General features: G+C 28.3%; 2 protein-coding genes and 1 pseudogene across 2 annotated transcripts; all 3 read left to right on the top strand.

Annotated features, from left to right (window-relative positions):
* LOC113378638 overlaps nt 1–287 on the top strand; it is an 11,513-nt pseudogene extending 11,226 nt beyond the window's left edge.
* A 2,065-nt stretch (nt 288–2,352) lies between these two features.
* Nucleotides 2,353–3,382, top strand: LOC113378630 (peroxisomal biogenesis factor 3-like). Its single transcript, XM_026619189.1, has 2 exons — nt 2,353–2,895; nt 2,978–3,382. Exons 1-2 carry the CDS (start codon nt 2,353–2,355, stop codon nt 3,380–3,382), a joined length of 948 nt encoding a protein of 315 aa, XP_026474974.1.
* An 8,109-nt stretch (nt 3,383–11,491) lies between these two features.
* On the top strand, nt 11,492–21,481 carry LOC113378623 (glycoprotein 3-alpha-L-fucosyltransferase A-like). The gene is made up of 11 exons (XM_026619176.1): nt 11,492–11,548; nt 13,829–14,023; nt 16,213–16,335; nt 16,461–16,602; nt 16,684–16,826; nt 16,902–17,009; nt 17,134–17,283; nt 19,136–19,258; nt 19,341–19,498; nt 19,596–19,760; nt 21,277–21,481. The coding sequence occupies exons 1-11, from the start codon at nt 11,492–11,494 to the stop codon at nt 21,479–21,481; spliced, it is 1,569 nt and encodes a 522-aa protein (XP_026474961.1).
* Nucleotides 21,482–22,915: the final 1,434 nt, after the last annotated feature.

Genomic DNA, 22,915 nt, shown 5'->3' with positions numbered 1-22,915 from the left:
AAAGAACATTGCAAGAAATTGAAAACAATTTATTAAATCGCATTAAACAAGTGCGTGAAGCACATGCAGCACATGCACAAGATCTTACTCGCCTCTCAGAAGACATAATGAATTTGAAAATTGAAGGTAAAGTAGCTGAAAAGAAAATGCCTGAATATAAACGCCGATTTAAATTCTATCAGGAAATGCGTGCTTATATAGGAGATCTTGTTGAATGTCTAGACGAAAAACTTCCTTGCATTGTTAGTTGTGAGCAGAGATATCAAAATATCAACAAAATGAAATGATGTTTCTTGTTGAGAGGAGGAGACAAGATGTATCAGATCAAGTAAGTGCTGATAAAGTACGGAATAATTCAGATGAAAAATTTATGCAAAGGTGCGCTGAACGCGAGGGCAGACGAGCTCGTAGACGAAGAGCGCGTGAGAAGTGCGGGATACAGCAATCTCATGTGGAAGGAATGTCCAGTGATGATGAGATTCCAGATCAGCGAGAATTGGAAAATCGACAACAATTAGAAATTATCCTCTCAGATGTTTCTCAAATATTTGCTGATGCTTGTAAAGAGTTTGCATCTTTGAAAAGTGTTTTGGAATGCTTTGAAGAATGGCTTCGGGAAGATCCAGAAACATATGAGGATTCTTATGTAACACTATGTATTCCTAAAGTTATAAGTCCTTTATAAAGACTAGAATTAGTTGGTTGGAATCCACTTAAAAATACACATGATATAGAGAAAATGGAATGGTACAATATTCTGGCTTTGTTTGGATCACAAAGTGAAAACTCAGAAGTAGAACATAATGATCTCAATATGCTGATACCGATGGTTGTTGTTAAAATCATCTTGCCAAAACTTGTTGATATAATTGAATTATGGGATCCACTTTCATCTTCTCAAACATTAAAAGTTGTATCACTGATGAAAACTTTGCAAGGACTATCCAAATCTTACTCCTTCTTGTAAAGCTTTAAATCGGGTCTTCGAGGTGATCATAGAACGAATAATAAAATGGGCTATAGATCACGATGTTACATACCTTTAGTTCCAAAGCAAAATGAATTCTCTCAAAGGCAGTTTGCATCGGGAGTGAAACTGTTGCACAACATTTTGTCTTTTCAGGGAGTGATAGTTGATAGTAACTAATGAATTAGCATTTGATCTGCTATTGAATCGTTACTTAATTCCTATAATTCGTATTTGCAAGGCTGCAGATGCTGCAGAGAAATTGAAATGTGTTACTAATACTTTACCTCGAATATGGTTGCAGAGAACTGAGCTTGCTCAGTTCGAGCCTATTAAACAGTGTGCAACAAATGTAGCTCGGCAGCTGAGCAAATCTGAAACACAAGCTGTAGAAACTATAAATCATATAATGAAGACTCTAAATGTTTAAAATTTTTGTGACATGATCATCAAAATTTTTACTGCGGTTGGTATTTGTTATTCAGACTTTGTAGAGTATGTTATATGAAGGATTTTGAAATGTGTTTTGAGGCATGATTGTTGTTCCTCTTGCTCCAAAAATTTATTAAGGATTCCAAATTTTATATATTATATTTATAAATGTACCATAATAGTAGTATTGATGTTACAGATATCAAAGGAATTGAATATTTCTTCTTGATTTTTCTTATTTTATTTAAGGGGTTATTCTGGTCACAGTTTTAAAGGCAAAGAAACAAAATCTCCCTTAAATGAATATAAATAAAATCAACATACTTGTTAACCAATTGTTACTGATTTTTATCATGTAATAATTGTGTTTGAAGATCTTCATGTAATTAAAATTAACATACATTCATTGACTGCTTGCATTTTTTTTTACTTTTTTGCGTTGATGCTGGTACGCATACAACGACAGATCTCTATTCACATACACGAGGACTAATCACAATCGACCCGTATAGAAATGTTTTCATCGAGGGCCGTAACGCACTTCCGTTGCATTTGTACGGATTTACATCCTAGTCGCGCCTAAAGAAGTTTTACTTAAAAATTAAGCTCATTATTTATATACCATATTGTCAATTATAGTTAGTGCTATTTGAATTATATTGCATTATTGCATACATATAATTTTTTTTTCTTTTGTTTCAGGTGTATGATAAGTTGTTTAATTTTATCAACATAGAATATCGACTGGCATCTAATGTTTGATACATTACAATTTTGACTCTAAATGGAAATCAGATATATTTATCTAATATACCTTTGATGTGAAAGTAATTCAGTTAAATAATTCTATATATTATAAGACTTCATAAATAAGTGTAGTAGATGTAAAGTTGTAGCAGCACTAAACTAACTCTGAATATCATAAATATTTTCAAAAACAATATCTTTTTAAAATGATTTCAAAAATTTCTCGCTTTTTTGTGCGCAATAAAAACAAACTAATAATCACTGGTTGTGTGGTTGGAGGTGCCATTCTGGCCACAAGATATGCTCATCGAAAGCTGCGTGCTTGGCAAGAGAAACAGAGTTTAGAGTTCATAGAACGAACCAAGCAATCCCAACATTTTGATGGTACCGAACTCACTTGCAATCAAACTATTATGTCTTTAGCTCCTCAGTTATGTGAAGCAGTATGCAAATGTGTTATGACTGAAGACATAATAGCAGAACTAAAAACTAATCCAGACAACAAAGTTAAATTGTGGTCTGATTTGAAAATTCATGCTTTTTCTAAAGTTGCAAGTTTAGTTTATACTTCTTCCGTATTTGTTGTAACATTGCGTGTTCAGTTGAGCTTACTAGGTGGCTATGTTTATAAAGATTCAAAAAATGGGACTTGCAATGTTGATCGTGACATGCAAGCGCGTTATTTGTCTTTATGCCATAATCTATTAGGAGAAGGTGTAAGAGGAATATGTAAAATTATTGAAGATAATGTGAGGGGAGTACTCGAAAACATACCCTTAACAAAAAAAACTCAGTATATCAGACATTGAGCAAATATTTTGGTCAGTGCAGGCCGCTGTAGCAAAGGACCCGCGGAATCCTCTAGCTGATATAAGCAAATTTGTTCTTCCTACAACGGATATGAATTCACCTTTATTTTCAACCATGATAGCAGAGACTAGGGATCTTCTAGAGACAGAAGATGTAAAATCTTTATTGACTCTTGGAGTGAGTCAGGGATTTGCAACAATGATGGATCACATTGCTGAGAACTTTATACCTGAGGAGAAAATTGTTGAAGTTGAATTAAAAAATGAGTTTGTTAATATGAATAAATTACAAATACCAATGGCAAAGATGATACCCATTGTAAACGGTCTTGTAGGTAAAACCTCAGAAGTGTTAGTAGAGAAACTAATTGCTATTGATAGAATAAAGGTATTAGGGGCTAATGTTTATGAAACTTTTTGTCATTAAATACAACAAATGCAAATGTTTAATTATATTTTTTTATTTATAAGGTGGGAAACTCTCAAATCTTTAATGTATGGGATTTAAATACACATGTATATAAATATATATGGTAAAACATTTCAATATATATATATATATATATTTATATATATATATTATTATTATATATATATATATATATATATACGCATATGTGTGTGTATTATTTTTTTGCTATGTTAATCAGCTGAAGTATTTTAATAGGTATTGAAATAAGGAATAATGTACTTACTCTAGAATGTAAATTGTATTTTTAGTAAGTGACCTTATAAATGAAACATAAATCAACATTTATCCAATGTATATAAAACTGTAAATATTAAAAAAAACTAATACTAAATTTGTCATTATACCAAATATATAAATAATGTTTTCATAATTACATTGTAAATGAATACTATATAATTCTATTTGTATTGTAAACGTTGTCATGCTCAAGTTTGAAATGAATTATTTATTATAATTATTTATGAATATACTTTGTAAAACACATGACATGCTCTTGTTTTGATACTTTGTATGTTAATAGAACAAATAATCGAAAAATAATAGTTATTTTATAAGCTTAATTGTTATATTTATATACTATAAAGCTAAAAGTTGAGTTTTTAATTCAAATCATAAGATTTTAATGAGTATTTTTAATTTATATGATTAATTAATCTAATAAAATCTAATTGATATAATTAAGTCAGAATGCGCCGATTACTTTTATAATTAAATGGTGGCATAAATTATTGGGTATTTGCTAGTAATTTCTTTATTGATGCTTTTATGGTTAGCTGATGGAATTAATTTAATGAAAAATCTTTATGGTGGAAATTTTTGGGAGAAAATATTTTATTTATAATATTGTCGATGGAAAAAGGAAAGAATACAACGCAATATATTATCAATTGATATACATATATTGTTGTATTCTTTCCTGTTTTATATATTATTTTAATATATTTTCAATTTATTTAAAATGTATTATTTAAATGAGCCATGAACCGTGAAATTAACCATGAAGTTAGTCAATGAACCATAAAATTAAAAAAAAAACATCGTTAATTGAGAATATTTTGCTTTTTGAATTTATGAAAATGAACATATTTTGAAGACAAAAAATTAAAAACCTCAATATTTTGTTCATAAATCTGCAAAACAATTAGTTTTGTAATCCTCATCATATTTATTTCAAACATTCATTTTTATATTGTTGCATGTACTGTCATTCTCTACATCAACGACCTGTCAAACATCTCACAGTTTGAAAGATCATCATTTACAATGACAATAAAATTATTATAAAATTGCAAATACCAATTATATATTTAATACAACACAATAATTCTATTGTTAATTCTAAATCAAATTGTGTAAATAATTCAGTGTCATTTTTCAAAGGGATGTTTTCTTACATAACAGTTACATATGTACGAGCATGCGCGTTTTCAACCCCTCGCGAAATATATGGATTTTCCTTTAAGCATGTTGTTTTCCCCTTGCATTCATTGAGAAATGTGAAGAAAGGATAGTCGAAATGATTATTTTGTATTTAACAAAATAAATGTGAAAAGTGCAGAGGAATAAGAAAATTCTGGAGTTGCAGTGCAGTGTGTAAATTCAAGTGCAATGTTGGTTTTAGTGAACTTTGGAAATGCAATAAATAGTCAAATATTTGGCATTTGTTTTATACTGTGAGCTTAAATAACAGTTTTAATAATTTTTCATATAAATAGGACAATATATAATTTGTTACTGTGTGTTTCACAACCTAAAAAGATATGAATCAACGTGCATCGAGGTACATGTAGTACCGGCACTTAGTTTTTTATGTTATTTATTGTGAACAGTGATAAGATAAAAAAATTTATGTTTACTCTTAAAATTGAACTTTTTTTATTTGATTAAAAGTGTCAGTGAGATGATTTGGGTCGAAGGTGTTGTCAAAAATAAAAGAATTGTGAGCGTGTCAAATACAAAGTACAGCTGAGATGTGCACTTGAACAGGTAAATAATATTAATTTATTTATTATTGAAACATGCGTATTGAAATTGTTATTAAAAAACAATATCGTACTGTTATTTTACGATATTGTTTAATAAAAAAACTAATATGTCAAATTGTACCAACCGTATGAAATTTTGTAAGTGGGCGAAAAGGATATCAATTGTTTGTTTGTATTGGATATATTTGTTTGTTTTGATTAGTTTTGGATAAAAATCGACCGGGTGGTTTCTTCGTAGTTATAATTACAATTTATATAAATTGTCATATTTTTTTCCCGAAATAAATATCCTAAAATGTCATAGTCCTACGAAAAGTAGGGCTGTAGGGGACCTCAAAGCCATATGAGAAAAGAACAATAATGGGTTCGATTCTATAATTTTTAACTTTCGGAAAGAGATGTGTGTTTTCACCAAAAAATCCGATTAATTAATTTCACGTTTTCTTTATTCTCAATCCAAATTAACCCTTTCGACTCGGATGCCGCCGCTACGGCGGCAAAATACGTATTAATTCCTAAATTAACGAATGGAAAGGGTTAAATCAAATTTGGAAAAAGTATGTGCGTATGTGAGCCGATTTTTTACCTTCGTCGACATTTTCTTAAAAACAGCTGAACTGATTTCTAACAGAACTCATAAAATAGCGTTGCCATGGCAACTTATTCTTGGTATTAAAAATTATGAAAATGTTTATCTATTTGCTGTGCGCTCTGGCGTATTTTACATATAAACAAGCAAGGGAGAATGTTATGATAACTGCATCATCGAAGATTCTGTTACCATAAGATTCTTTCTTGCTTGTTTATATGTAAAATAAGAACAAGCATTATAGAACGTTGCCATGACAACGCGATTTTATGAGCTCTGCTACGACAGAATTACCCCATTATAGGCCATTTGATGTTACTCGATAAAGACTTGCGTTTGTCAGTTTTGTACAACTATCGGCCAAGACGTTTCTTTGTAATTATCAGAAAAGTGAGAAGTTTTTGTCCACTTTTTAGCTCACAATTTTAAATCGCATTTAAAAATTCAGCATCCATTTGAAAGATGCTGGTTTTTGGTAAAGATTGGCCGGGCAACTTCTTCGTAATTGTTTTTGGAAAATAATTTCTTTGATTATTTCGATGAAACTTTGTATGGCAGTACATTTCGCAGTATGAAATAACATACAAAAATATTATAGGCCTACAATAAGCGGTTGAATTATAAAAAATCGTCAAAGTTTGGAATCGCGCCGCGCGCTTGAACGATTCTAATTGGAATCTATGCTAAGAAAATATATACAATCTGCTTTGTGCAGCTACATTAAAAAACATTTTTAAAATACGAAATAAATGAAATGAAACGTGTTTAACAATTTAATTTAATTTATACAAGATCAATCAATTGGATATCAATTAGAAATCACATTGATTATTGTTTATTGCAATAAACAGTTAAACATTTTATCTAAATACGAAATCGTAGCTGAATCTCCTAATTCTTATCTTTTAAGTATACGTATTGGGAAGTTCATGAGACTTGCCTCAAGGCAAAATGTTACTCACAACTTATTTAGTAATAATCTTTATAATATTTGTCCTAGCATTAAGCCAATGTTATATTACCGTTAGATATTTGCATTCTAAATAAGACTACAGTTCAACGCAAATCACTAAATATATTCTTTTTTTTCTTATAAATTACAATGTCTATATAGGAAGAATAACATTGAAATTTAAAAGGAAAACCCAGTGGTTCACCTTTTATTATTGTACTAAATTATGTCTAAATTAAGCTCTGGTATTATAAAAAAACTCAAATAAATGACTAAATATGTTTATTAAATGTTTCGAACTAAAATTGATATAATGTTATAATTGATGGTGCATTTATTGTCTATAAATTTCTTATAAGTTGTGAGTTTCATTTGAATTCTTTTTTTTTGTATATTTGTTCAAAAAGAAAATGGCTATATACTATCTATAATAACACATATAATCCATTGATCATAAATGAAATATAATGTGAACAAAAATAGGCGGTTTTCCATTTTGTTTTTAAATTTTGTATATACGTTCAAAAAGAAAATGGCGCACCGACCACATACATTTTTTGCTTTATACGAAAAAAATGTTCACACAAGTTATTTATCATTTATGTTTGCTAATATCATTATTATCTTTATATATTTATTCATATTTATATTTACTTGGCAAATCGCATTAACTCACCGATAAGTATGCATAATAAACTTAATTATTAGGAATTAAATTTCAGCTATTTAGGTAATATGTTCAATTATTAGTAAGAAAATGCGATAATCAATTGATGTCTTTCAAACATACTTATAATATCTATATTTGTATAAAATGATTTAATTTGTTCAACAGATTTTATTTAATTTATTTTTAGTTTTTCTAAAAATTTAGCTATAAAATTGTATTTTATTGTAGCTACCTACAAAACACAAGTTGTATATATTTTCTAGGCATAGATTTTGATTAGAATCCCTTAAACGCGCGGTTAAATTCCAAGCGTTGGTTAATTTTTACATTTTAACCATCTATAATAATATTTAATATGTTAATTTAATATTTTAATATGTTATTTCAGACTATTAAATCCAACTTCAGACAAATTTTCGTCAAAATTGACAAAATTTATAAAACTTATATTTTTTTCAATGTAATTACGAAGAAACGGCCAGGCCAATCTTTACCAAAAACTAATTAACGCGATTCCCAATCAATACATTTCGAATAGTTTTTGAATTTTTAACATCGGTTCAAGATTGTGGGCTAAAACAAGGACTAAAAATTTTACATTTTTCTGCTAATTACAAAGAAATGGCTTGGTCGATCGTCACAACATAAACATATAAACGATAGACCTTGTCGAGTTACATCGAATGGTTTTAAACTCTTAAAATCGGTTTAGCCGTTTTTGAAAAACGTCGATGAAAGGTAAAAAATATTCACATTCTTGTACAAACATGGTCTCATTCGATTCAGAATGACTTGAAACGTCGAGAAAACATAAAATTAGCAAACCCAGTTTTTTGTCAAAAACTTCTTCGGGGTGTTAAAAATTGGATTACAAGCTCAACTTTATTTTTACTGTAATTTGTAATTTACCAGTTTATTAATATAATCCACAAATACAAGGTCGAAAACCTCTGTACGAACAACAAATAAAGATATTACCGTTCGAAAGTGATTTATTTTCTGAAATAATCATAACACCGAACTCAGTACAAATATTAGTTAGTTAGTCATTTAAAATTACTCGACAAAAATCGTCAGTGTGTTAATTAAAGCAATTCAATGCGTTCAGTTGTAAAAAAACAACCGGGATTGTTAAAATAGAGTTTTACGTAATATTGTTGTAAATAATTTAAATAATGACCTAAAAAATAATTGTTAGTGCTAAATATTATTTGAAAAAATGTTTTTTTGAATATAATTATAAAATATTATGGGTGCATTTTAAATTCATCGTGGTGAATAATGAATGTTGATAAAATGGCAAAATTTAAAATTAAAGTATAATAATCAAAAAAAAATTTTTTTCTGTATTTATTATTATAAAATCATGGTGCCATCAAAATGGTTTAATTATTTTGTGATCCTTTAATTTGAATTAAAATTCAGCATGGTTAGATTTTTGTATCTATTTGTTTTTTAAAATTAGTCGTTCTTTAATATATTCTCTATATAATTAGATTTTTATTTTCAAACTTAAAGTGTTAAAAATTAAGTCGTTAATTTCGAAAAAAAATTAATTTAATTTATTGTTAAGTTTAATGAGTTTTTGTAGTCAGTTTTTCTTTAAAATTAATACATAAAAAGTTAGATTATCATTTTCAACCTTAAGGGTGCATAAGTATTAATGAAATAAATTTTTGATTTTATTTTTTTATTTACTCTATTATTTCTTTAATTATCACAATAAATTTTAATTTCTTAAAATTATTTTATATAAATCAAATATTATCTAATTCAATAAATTATATTACAAAAATTTTTTTAATGATAATATTTTTATCAATAGGAGGTTTACCCCCATTTTTAGGATTTTTCCCCACTAGACAACTAGAATCCAATCAGAATCTATCAGATAAACTTAGAATTTTACGTATTTCTTGCTTTAATTAAAATAAAGATCAAATCAAAATCTTACATATTTTTTGTTTCTTATACAAAATATATTGGTCATAAATTGGTTTTTAGAAAATTTTATAGAATTATTAAAAATTTGATTTTTGTTTTCAGAATTATCAATTAGTTGTAATAGTAATTGAATATTTAATATTTCTACAAGTAATTCTAAAAACTAATATATTTTGTATAAAAAGCAATAAATATTTAGAATTCTAAGTTGATCTTTATTTTAAAATCTTAAAGCAAAAAATATGTATGATTCTAAGTTGATCGGATAGATTCTGATTGGATTCCATTTGTCTTTTATGCCTAATATTTTTGTTTTTGTATATATTTACAGGAAGTATTTAAAATTCAATTTTTGAGTTTTGGAATAATGCACATTTAAATTTAAAAATATAAATCTATTCACTTTGTATTAATTTTGAATAAGACCGATTTTGAATAATTTATATTATTAAATATATTAAAATATAGTGATATTTTAAATAATTAGTGGTGCGTCGCATCGTGCCAAACTATTGCTGGAACTTCCTGTAACAAAAATTAAAATTTTTAAAAGCGAATAATTTTTTTTAGAACTCTGAAAAAATCCATTTTTGAGATTTTTTAAATTTTGAAAAAAATTGACCTTTTTGGAAAATTTGATTTTTTATACTTTGAAATATTTTGGAAATTTTTAACTCTTTTTAAAGCAATTTCGATTCGTTAGCTACGTAGAAACAAAATATCGAAGCGCGTGGGCGCTGCGTTGCAGTATAGCGGATAAGTATCATATCACTGCCGAATGGCATTTTTTTAACTTTTTAATTCGATCTCCGAAATCGCTAAACCTGCCTTCCCAAACATTTCTTCATCTTGTCAATATAAATAATATTTTTTTTTAAATTATTAAAATCGCACGCTCTGTTCTCTTAAAAACTGAGTTATCATTTTTGGCAATTTTTGCCCCGTATCTTCGGAACGGCTAGACCTGCCTTTGCTAAAAACTAATCAGCGCGTCTCCTCATTCATACGAATCGAATATTTTTTGAATTATTCAAATCGGTCGAACCGTGTTCCCGAAATCGTTGACGAAAAATTGTATCCGATACACACACATACATACATCAATTTTTTGTAAGGTATGCCGAAATGTTCAGAAACCTCTGAAATGAAAAGATATATCCAAGTTTTCATTTTCGATTTTGTTTGCGATTACTATAACTTGCCCTACGGGAAAATAATTAAAAAGTCATTTAAACAAAAATTATCATAAATAACATTTTTAGATTTGTTTTTTGAATTTTAAAGTAACCTCATTTGAAGTCAATTATTTTTTATGAATATTGAATATTAAAATGGTAACATTGGCGAAAACATATTCATGACATAAATATAAAAAATAATCTTATCATTGAATAATGAATATAAATAAAGAGAAATACGTAGAATGCAACCTTCTTCAATAAAATCAAATAATACTTTTATTTATAAAGCAATAATTATTTTAGTTTTTTTTATAAAATTGTCGATAATATAGCAGATTATACTTAAAGTCTTTTAACAAATTTGTAAAAAAAATCGGGCAATTAGAAATAGAGTTTTTCACCTAAATTCGCCATTAGATCATTGAGTCTTTATATGAAGTCCCAAATGGCTCTATATTTCGAGAAAAGCAAATACAATGTTTGTTATATAATATTATATTATATATGTTATAAAAAACTAATATCCAGATCATGCATTAAAATAAAAATAATAAGCCAATAAATTAAATGTACAACTTCTTCAATTGTTCCATCCAACCATCAGTCAGCAAAATAATAAAAAAGATTATTTGTGTGTTATAAATTGAAAACTAACATTACATAACTAATAAAATATAAATTATTTGATTTAAAGCTTTAAATACGAACAGTTTTGAAAAACAATACAGTGAAACGTGACAAAAATGAAAAGTGATATGTTTGGAAAATATACTGAAATGCCACAAGTTTTATCAACAATGGTAAGATTATTATTATTTTATTAAGCACACTCATACACCCATATTATTTTTTCAATTTTAGTGTTAAACGATTCAGAATTACCTGAAATATCTTAAAATCATTTTTTAAGATGAAACTTAAGGTAAGTTAACTTTCGGTATAAAAAAGATAAAAAATACGGGTAGGTAAAGGTAGTTCGTAATGAAATATGAAAAATATTTCAGAAGATAAAAACACGGATCAGTTAATATAACATCGAGTGCTCGATGTACTTTTTTATCTGGAAATTTAATACTATTTCCTTATCAATTAGATACCTAAAAACCGTATCGCCACATGGCCCATTAATCTGATATTACATGATTCGCCAACATTTAGTAGTAAAAATTTTTGATTCTTGTGAAACATTTTTTTGTGATATTACTAAAAAAAATCAGTTTTTATAAAAATTTTAGTTTTTTGAAAACTTTTGATAAATAGACTTTTTTGAAAATTTTGAAAATCATTCAAGATGGTTGATGGTCGAGGATATAAGTGAATTTTATCTTGCTACGGTCTCCAAAAAATTGGAAACAAAATTTATACTTATTATCAAAATCTCTATAAAATATCATATATTTTGATACGCATATGCCAAATAATCATTTTTGACCGCCAAATGGCATTTTAAAACATTTTTTCTTTATCTCCAAAAACCGTTGGACCTGCCATCTAAAAGTTAAGCAGCGAAATCATTCAAATCCGGATTCGGACTCTTTATTCTCTCAAAGCCTGAATTGCTAATTTTTTGTCCCATATCTTCAAAACTGTTCGACCTGTTTTTGCCAAAAACTAATCAGCACGTCTTCCCATCATTAGGAATCGAATGCGTTTTGAATTATTCAAATCAGTTGATTCGTACTCTCGAAATCGTGAACGAAAATTTCTATTCAAATACACATACATCAATTTTTCCTAAGGCATGCCAAAATGTTCAGAAACCTTTGAAACGTAAAGATATGGAAAATTTTTCATCAACGTTTTTTTTACCCCGAGGGAAAATTTTCATCAACGAACGATCAAATAAATTGTATACCAAATATAATACAACTAGCACATCATATAAAAAAATAAGTAAATCTTGGATTAAATCTATATTCAGGTTAATTTATGTACACGAATATTATGTGTGAATTAACATTTTATTATTAAGTAAATTATCTCCATATTTGCCTTAAGGCAATGCCATACATCACTAGTTTTTTTTAATTTTTGTATTACTTATGTTAGGCGAAGAGAAAAGGAATTGATCATATGATTTCATCATGCATTATTTGTAAAGATGTTTCTAGAAATTAAAAAAAAAATAATATCTAGAAATTTGAATAAGTTTAAAATCTCAATGTTTTTATATAATTATAAAATGTAAAAAAATTATTAAATAAATTCAGTACGCGAAATCCCGGTTATCAACCTTCGAAATAAAATATGAAATTCAGTCCATCACATGAATGACATTGTGGGTCTTTTTATTATTTTTTCATTTTGTAATTAAACGAACATTAAGATAGTTTAAATAAATGTATTCATGTGTGGTCAAATAAATTGTTTTGTTCCAATAAACATTATACATTTTTTGTTCTAATTTTTAATAATTGAGTGTGAAGTATGGTGATTTAAACTTTTTTGACTATTATTGTTACTTTTCTAATTTCATGTTTCCTCGACGTTTAAAGTCATTCAGAATCGAATTAGACCGAATTTGAAAAAAGTATGTGTATGCGTGTGTGCGGGTCGATTTTTGATATTTGGTTGAAACACATGTAAAGTGATGTGGATGCAACACATGTAAAGTGATCTTAATTAAACTTTTATGCTCATTTTATCTAAAAAAAATTGCTTAGGATTTTTTTAATATATTGTTCGGATAATCCTAGATTATTCTATTTTCTTCGATAGAACGTACACGTTCTAATAATATATTTCAAATTAATTATCTTTTGCACTAGTTTCATCACAGTTTGCTTTTCATAGGTTTTACTATACTTCTTATTTTATTAAAATTTTCCTCAATTCTTGAACCGTGTTATACGAACCCGAAAGTACCGCGTTATGTGGGGGATGGTCTCAGTTCTTAAACCGTGTTAGAGCGAATTTGCGAGCGAGTTCTAGAAGTACCGTGTTATGGGGGGTACCAGTACTAAAAATGATAAGCAGTTGAATTATAAAAATTTATTTATTTAAGTTTAGAAATATTTAGTATGTGCTTTATAGATAATATTAATCATTTTATATAAATTTCTTATTTATTATTTTTCAAGGAGTTTGATATGTTGGCCCGCCTGAGGCCGCGCCGCTACTTCGTGGCGGTGCTGTGCCTGGCAGTGCTTCTGTTGGTAGTCCTGAACGTAGTTCATAGGGATTTATGGAATTCAAAGCCGGCAGTGTTTGTCAAAGATGCAACAGCAGTCCAGCAACAAGCACTGAGTCAGCAGCCGAAAGGAAAGGTAAAGCCGGTGAGTGAAAATTATAATACATTAGAAATTATGGAGAAATTCCAATAATAATAACTACTTCAGTATGTTAGAGGGTAGAGGAACTAGGGGCTTATTGAAAAAGGCGTAAAAAATATTTCCATCTGAAATTAAAAAAATTAATAGCTGCAAAGAGGAAAGCTACGCGAAAGTGGTAACAAACTCATTGGCCTTCGGGAAAAAGTAGTTTTAACCAAATTAAGAAATAAACTGGTGGTGCATGGCATCGTGCCTCAAGGCAAATTACTGCAACTTCCCGTACCGATAACTAAATTGTTGAAAAAAAACTTCGCAAAACTTTGAAAAAATTAGATCTTTGAGAAATTTTTGAAATTTTGAAAAAAAAAATGACTTTGGGATCGTTCAATTATTACGTAAGCAGATTTAGTACAATTATTTCCCTCCCCCCATCCCCCTCTGTCAGCAAAAGTAAGCAAATCTGTCACCAAAATGTCCCCAAAATAAGAAATCAATAACCCCCCGTCCCCCTATAGTGCTTACGTAATACTTGAACGGTCCCTTTTGAAAACTTAAATTTTTTTATATATTGATTTTTTGTATTTTGATTGTTTTTGAAAATTTTGAACATTTTGTTAAGCAATCGCTCTGCATAGCTGATTTGGAGTCGAAATGTCGCGGGTAGTCGTCTAAAGGGTAAACATTAGTACGGAACCCATATAAATGTACACAAAAATTGTACTTATTATTATAATGTTCATAAAATATCTGATAATACGATGTATATAAGTCTAATGTTGATTTTTGACCGCCAAAAGGCATCCATTTTTAGTTTTTTTATTCGAACTCCGGAGACGCTGGATCTGCCTTTACAAAAATTTTACCAGTTGTTCATTTTGTCAATAAGTAAAATGCTTTCTGAATATTTAAATCGAACGCTCTGTTATTTCAAAAACTAAAATACCATTTTTGGCACCGTTTACCCCGTATCTCCAAAACGGATAGACCTGCCTTTGCCAAAAACTAATCAGCAAAAACCATAAAATATACCATAAATACTATGAAATATTCGTAGAAGTGCAATTAAGCATGATTATTGCTACAATGAACATAAAATTTTAGATAAATTAATACTAAGAAATATTGATGAATATTGCCTAAATCATTGTTTAACGATTACAATAACCATAAAATGCATTTAGAAATTGATATGATTCATGTCACTTTTATTACTACTATGAGAATAAAATTTTAGTTAATTCCAACAAGTACTGTCTAAATTATTGTTTAACGTTAACAAACATACCATAAAATACATTTGTAAAAATTGATATGATTCATGTAAATATTCCTAGAAGTGCGATTGAATATAACTTTGTAAATACTCATATCTAAGTATAAACACATTTGAAAGATTCGTTTGATAAATAAGTTTTTTAAAGCTAATTTATAAATTTATATTAAATAAATATTTTCAAGGATATATATATAGAATAACTTTTTTGGATAACCATATATATATATATATATATAAGATATATATATATATATAATAGATAATATTATATATATAATATGGTATCCAAAAAAGTTATATATATATAAATATTGAAATATTTATTTAATATAAATTTATATATATATATATATATAACTTTTTTGGATACCAAGGTTTAGTTTAGTTGGTACTAATAAATATTGATAATGATTTTCTCTAAAATATTTACAAAATGTTGGCAAACATACTTCAAAATATATTTCAAAATTTGGCATGGTTTAAAAATATATCATGGCCATATGTTTTGGTAAATATATTATTAGGTACTGCTCTATATTTTGTTTATGTTAAAAAAAAAATTGAAGTCATTTGCAGGATCGTGTCTTCTTTTAATGCATTAAAGTATGATAAAATATAATTTCTTAAAATTTACCTAATTTTCTTAAACTATGTATATAATAATCTGTATTATTCGTTCAATATTGTATAAATATAGTTTCGGAATATATTTTTTTCCTTTTTTTATTACAATATCTGTTACAACTGCTAAATAATATAACATCGAATAATAACATAAAAATAAATAGAATTTGGAATATAACAAAATTATTCAATAAATATTTATTATTGAGGATGTATACCCTCAAACTCATTATATAATGTAAATAATATAGTTTTTCTAAATATTTATTTCCAAATTTATTGTATTTTTCAGCAGCAGACTGACCAAGAAAATGAAAATGCGGATGAAAACTATAGTATCCCAAAATCATTTGGATTAGGAAACGAACAGAAAAATGAGCTCGAAGAACAATTAAATCAAAATGAATTTTCACAGGTCTGTAGAACATTCAACATTTAATCTATATGGTGTCTCAATATGTTACCATTCCCATGCATCATCATCCACATTTTTTTTAAATTTAATATTTTTTTCAAATGGTTTTAATCATATTTTTTCAGCCAGTTAGTTTGACCGAGGAACCAATAGGAGAAATTAAAAGACCATGGTACATGAGTGGTGGCAGCGTAAGGCCTGTATCACGAAGGATTTCCAGGAAAAAACGCAGACTGACTAGATTATTTCCATCACAAGATTCTTCCGGTAATGTTAAAAATAAAATATTTATTTAAACCTAATAATATTTTTTTTAATTCGTCATATTATTCATATCTATCTATTCAGATCGCATAACTAACCAGTTAATGCACGTTCCTGATACTTATGATCCTGATGGTGAAGATTTGAAGACTATTTTACTTTATAATGGGGCTGGAGCTTGGAATGTTCAACTTGGACGGGAGCAGTTTCTTCAAGCTCGTTGTCCAGTAAGGAAATAAAATATCATAATAATAATATATATAATAGAACCAAATAAGAACAGTTAAATACTATTTTATCAGGTTGATAGATGCCGGTTGAGTGTTAATAGGGATAAGGCGCAACAAGCCGATGCCATTCTGTACAAGGATCATTTTACACATCCAGGATTTCGGAGATCTCCGGAACAGGTGAAATAATCCAGGGTTTAATATCACATAGCAGATTTTATAAGAATTTGCAAACCCCATGTTTATTCAAAACAGTTAATTATACAATCAGTCCCTATATTTTTATTAAATGTTTTCTTTTCAGGTTTGGATAATGTATTTTCTGGAGTGTCCTTATCACACACAACATATCAATTTTCCGGACGTTTTTAATTGGACAGCAACCTATCGTTATGATAGTGACATCGTGGCCCCTTATGAACATTGGGAATATTATGACCCTAGGGTCAAACAGGTATTTTTTTTAAATATTCAAAAATCAAAATTATTAGGTGTTATTTTTGACTTTCCGTAGGGTATAGTTCCAAAAATCGAAATGCAATATATTATAGTCAGTTCCAAAAATCGAAAATGCAAATTTTTGCATATCTTCATGTTTTAGAGGTTTCTGGACATTTTGACGTACCTAAGAAAAAATTGATGTGTGTGTGTGTTTTGTGCGTCCGCAATTTTTCGTCCACATTTTCAAGCGCACGGATCAACCAATTTGAATGGTTCGATTCCTATTGATGGGGAGATGTACTGCTTAGTTTTTGGCAAAGGCAGATCCAGGCATTTCGAAGATACAGAGCTAAGTGCGCAAAAAATGACAGTTTTTGAGAGAACTAAGCATCCGATTTGAATGATTCAAATAACATTCTGCTGTGTTGACGTAACAATTGCTTTTGAAATAAAATATTTCAAAATTTAAAAAAAAATCATTTTTTTTAAAGAAAGCTGACTTTTTGAAGAAAAGATTGAATTCTGTTTTTCTGTCTTGAGTCTTTATCGCACCACTAGAATTTTTTTAGAAACATATAAATACCCATTTTAATAGAAAAAAATCAATAATTATTAATTAGTAGCCAAGAAAATAAAAGATTGAGTATACTCACTAAATTATTTTAAATGCACTATATTAGGATAAAGCAAGGCTTAAAGGTCCGCTGGTAAAGCTTAAAAGTCCACCATTAATATCTCAAAAAAAGTAAAGTTAAGAATTTTTTAACAACAATATTTGAAAGTAGGGGGCAAAAGAAATATAACCTGCCATCACCTTCATTCTTACGACATTGCTATTATGAGATATTTGGCAATATTTGTAAATCCATAACAAAAGGTTTTTATTTCGTTGTTAGTTTTTCTGATAGTGAGCACTATTGTTTAGTTTACGAAGCCTTAAATAGTCCAGTCATTTAAGCTTAAATTAGATAAGAATCTCAGAATTCGAGATAGCCAGCTGTAAGTCTGTAAATACTTGTATATAAACATTAAAAAGTTGTCTCAAAACCTACATATGGTAGCTACACCCTACCGTACAGCTGGGTATATCGAATTCCGAGGTGAACTTACTATAATGACTGGACTATAATATAATTTCTAAGTGTACTTTATTTAATTGTTTTATAAGATGTATTGTTAATTTTACAAAGATTCAACAGTTTTTTATATGATGTCTATAAAGGCTTACACGTGATTGGGATAAACAGAACTAACTGAACCTTTACCCTGACAAAGGTGTAAATGATAAAAAATAGTAAATAAACAAGTAAAATGAATTCAAAAAAATTATCAGAGATAAATTAGTTATCCAACTCTGCTGATGAATATTTTTGATTAAATACCAGATCAAGGTTGTATACGGTGTTATCTCAATGAAAAATGTGCCCATGAAGTTTATATTTTACAATGGTTAAATAATGTAGCTATTATTACTTTGTAAAATCTCTTTAAAATTGAAAATAAGATATTATTAAGATTTTATTAGACCTGATTGGCCGTCTCATTTTGTCCCGCCTAAGGGGTAAAAAGGGCGAGGTGACAAATTTTTAAAAAACAAAAAAAAAACGTTCCTACAATTATGAATTGTAGCTGGGAGTTTTACTGAACATAGTCAGATAGTTGTTTGTTTGATATGTGTTATTTGTGGTTATATAATTGGTTTAGTTTTCACATTATAAATGCTCAAAGACAAATTGGAACCTTGTGGCCCGCCCTACCCTACTGATTTTTTTCTTTTAGCTATACAACCTGCCGACCTATGTCTATTGAATTACTTTGATTATCTTCTCTTTAATTTTAATTATAGGTTTTGGTTTAAATTATAGGTTAAACATATGGAACGAAACTATGCAGCTAATAAAACTAAGGCTGTAGCTTGGTTTGTTTCCAATTGCGGAGCAAGAAATGGCAGATTGCAATATGCACATGAACTGCAAAAGTATATACAGGTAAGATAATTTATTAGTAAATACATTATTTTCATTGCTCATCAGTAATGATTTATTATTATTATTTATTACTATTTTTAAGGTGGACATCTATGGAGCCTGTGGTACTATGAAATGTTCCAGAGCAAATGCCGAAAGATGCTTCGAGTTACTCGATAGGGATTACAAATTTTATTTAGCTTTTGAAAATTCGAATTGTAAAGATTATATTACTGAAAAGTTTTTCGTGAATGGACTGGGGTAAGTAAAAAATTACAAATTCATAAATATTTTGAAGCAGTTTTTTTTTAAATCTTACAATTATTATTATTGATTTTTAATTGACTATTTTATTTAGCCGTGATATTTTACCGATTGTGATGGGGGCTCGTCCGGAAGATTATGAAAGGGCTGCACCTATGCACTCTTATATTCATGTCGATGATTTCGAAGGACCCCGTCAGTTAGCGGAGTACCTTCACCGACTCGATAGAGATGATGCTATGTATAATGAATATTTCAGGTAATTTTTAAAATTGTTGCTATTTTTATTACGATCGAATCCTGTCATTGACTTAGAGTTTAAGAAAAAATATATATAGCAGAATGTAGATAAAAAATTATCAGTGAGAATAGAAAATTACAGAATTCGAATAGCTTAGTAAGAAGAAAAAAATTCAAATCGGATGCTTTGTTCTCTCAAAAACTGCCATTTTTTGCACTTTTAGATCTATATTTCCGAAACGGCTCGACCTGCTTTTGCTAAAAACTAATCACCATTTCTTCCTATTTTTACAAATTAAGTGTTTTTTGGATCATTTAAATAGGATGCTTCGTTCTCTCAAAAACTCGATTTTTATTTTCGGCACTCTTTGCTCCGTAACTCCAAAATGGGTGGATCGACCTTTGCCAAAAACTAATCAGCACATCTCCCTATCAATAAGAATCGAATGTTTTTTGAACCATTAAAATCGGATGATTTTTGCGCCCGAAAACGTGAACGAAAAATTGTATCCATAAATACATACACACACACATTCATTTTTTCTTAGGTATGCCAAAATGTTCAGAAACCTCCAAAACGTGAAGATATGCAAAATTTTTCAATTTCGATTTTTGGACGATTACAATAACTTACCCTACGATAAGTTAAAAAAATGTATTTCGGATTAAACAAGTGGGTTACCCGACTTACGAGTGTTTCGAGATACAAGCCGCCAAAGAAGCAATTTGTTGCTTTGACTTACGAGCAAAATTTGAGATACGAGCTTTGAGCGAGTAAAAGTTTTCTAGACAAAATGTTGATGGCAAAATGAAAATATAACAAATTGCATCAGTTGTGACTATGATGATTTTACCATGGAAATATTTATCGTTGTTTTATGATAGCAATAATTATTATTTTATAGTTAGTCATTTTTATTATATATTAAAATTAATTTGTGCAGTAACGATTTGCTCACCCAAATATATCGAAGATTATTTTAACGTTGGAAATACCAACTTATATGATTGCCCAGTTATATATGCTGAGTTCGCGTTTTTTGCTTTTTGTACATTTACAAAATATTTATTTTATGAAAATGGGTCCAAAGAAAAGGACCATGTCTCTTGAATTAAAGCCTAACTTTATTGAAAAATATGAGGATGGCAAGAATGTACTGTGGTAAAACAGAAGGAGTATAACTTTGAGCTTAGGGACTTCTGAAAGTTTTGTGAATAAAATTTACCCTAAATGTCTATTTTTTTTACAATATAAATGGAAAGGAAAAAAACAATGATTAATTTAATAAGTAGTTAAATTATGGGGCAATTCTGCCGTAACAGAACTCTTAAAATAGCGTTGTCATGGCAACGCTCTCTAATGCTAGTTCTTGGTATTAAAAGTTATGAAAATGTCTATCTATTTGCCGTGCGATCGGGCGTATTTTACATATAAACAAGCAAGGAATAATCTTATGATAACTGCACCATCTACAATTCTGTAATCATAACATACCTTGCTTAAATTTTAATACATTTTAATGTCTTTTACCCAGGTGGAAAGGTACCGGTGAATTAATAAATACGTATTTCTGGTGTCGAATGTGCGCAATGTTGCACGCCGAACCACGCCAATACAAAAGTTATAGTGATATCAACGACTGGTGGCGAGGAAGAGGAATTTGCACTCTGAACTCTTGGAGAAACAGGGATCATCATGCACTTTCTAATAAGGCTCGTTCAAAATCACTTCAGAATTAATTTTTAGTAATTTAAATTAAACACCGGGATAGACATTCACCAATCATTTCCCATGCTAGATTTTACCAAGTATTTAAATGCAAGCGTACCAGTGATTAAATGCATTAATTTAAGCAATGAAAGTTCTATGGCCAATGATAATGTAGCAATACTGTGCGATTATAATTTTCACAAATCCTCCTGGTAAATGATTTTTTTTAAATGAATTGTTTCTACATATTAATTTTGGAGAAACTATGCTTTTCATTTATAAACCAACATCAAACAAAATGTTGTTTAAGCCTAATATTTATATTATTTTTGACAAAATAAGACTTTTATAATCTTAAAGCTAAAATCTGAAGTAGGCCAAATATCCTGTACTATCATTTTTGACCACAATTAGGGTTTTTATAATTATAAATATATTCAGCTATTTAAATGCGATGTCGGAAATTGTTTTGCATTTAATGATTTATATTTAGATTAATTCATATGTGACTTTTGAATGTATTTAGTAGTTTATGGACATCACATAAGTAGTCAAAATTTTGTATAAAATTATATGAGCCGTTGTCATAACAATCTGTAATTAAATTAAACCATAATTTTATATATTTTACAATTTGTATAGATAGATATTATTTTTCTTTGTTACGATATTAGATAATTTATATAGTGCCCCCGTGTAATGATGCACAATAGATGTACAAAGTATTCATACCAAAATGTTATTTATATTAGTTTTAAGTAAAATTATATTTGTATTATTTTTAGACTTAATTCATTTAGAATTTAAGAAAAAATATAGTCATGCAGAAGTATTCACGTTCTTAGGAAAAATGATATTGTGGACTGTTAAGATTAAATATAAAATTAATTAGTTTTTTGCAACTAAAACAAGCCTATTGAGAAAGTTTACTATTGAAATTTATTATTTTAAACTAATTGTAAAACACTAATATTTTTAAAGACATTCTGAAATAATACTTTATTACAGATTATTTACGATATACTGCTGATGAAACAAAGTATTATGTCCAAGATTCGCAGTTTGAAATTTGGAATATAAGTAACATCAATTTATATTATATGTACTCAAAATGAACACATTTCATTCATTTTATAGAAAAACTGTTTCGATTTTACTTTTTTACAGTTGATTATTAATTATGAAGTTTCAATTATCATAAGTACATTATTAAATATCTTTATATATTTTTGCAGACATGACGACTAATTTCTTACCTAAATCAACGTAATAAAGTCAATATTATTTAAGAGTAATTTTACAATCTAGTCGTAGTATGGGTATTACTTGGTTTGCATTGAATTAGTAATTATTAGTTTGTGATTTGAGAAATTGATTTCATTTAAATGTATATATGTAATTATAATATATAAATAGTACTTAAGGTGTATGTAAAATTTATTATTGAATTGTCATATTTTTTA

The sequence above is a fragment of the Ctenocephalides felis genome, unplaced genomic scaffold (assembly GCF_003426905.1).
Source record: "Ctenocephalides felis isolate EL2017-DRISC unplaced genomic scaffold, ASM342690v1 CF-g0.4_SCAFFOLD_00845, whole genome shotgun sequence".
Lineage (NCBI taxonomy): Eukaryota > Metazoa > Arthropoda > Insecta > Siphonaptera > Pulicidae > Ctenocephalides > Ctenocephalides felis.
This window is presented reverse-complemented; position numbering and strand designations above follow the sequence as displayed.

What these genes read in the sequence shown, in the direction of transcription:
- LOC113378630 (XM_026619189.1), top strand. Translation starts at nt 2,353, where the DNA reads ATGATTTCAAAAATTTCTCGCTTTTTTGTGCGCAATAAAAACAAACTA. An exon ending in GTAAAATTATTGAAGATAAT is followed by an intron (nt 2,896 to 2,977) that starts GTGAGGGGAGTA and finishes TGGTCAGTGCAG; the next exon opens with GCCGCTGTAGCAAAGGACCC.
- LOC113378623 (XM_026619176.1), top strand. Translation starts at nt 11,492, where the DNA reads ATGAAAAGTGATATGTTTGGAAAATATACTGAAATGCCACAAGTTTTA. An exon ending in TTCGGAGATCTCCGGAACAG is followed by an intron (nt 17,010 to 17,133) that starts GTGAAATAATCC and finishes TTTTCTTTTCAG; the next exon opens with GTTTGGATAATGTATTTTCT. An exon ending in AACTGCAAAAGTATATACAG is followed by an intron (nt 19,259 to 19,340) that starts GTAAGATAATTT and finishes ACTATTTTTAAG; the next exon opens with GTGGACATCTATGGAGCCTG.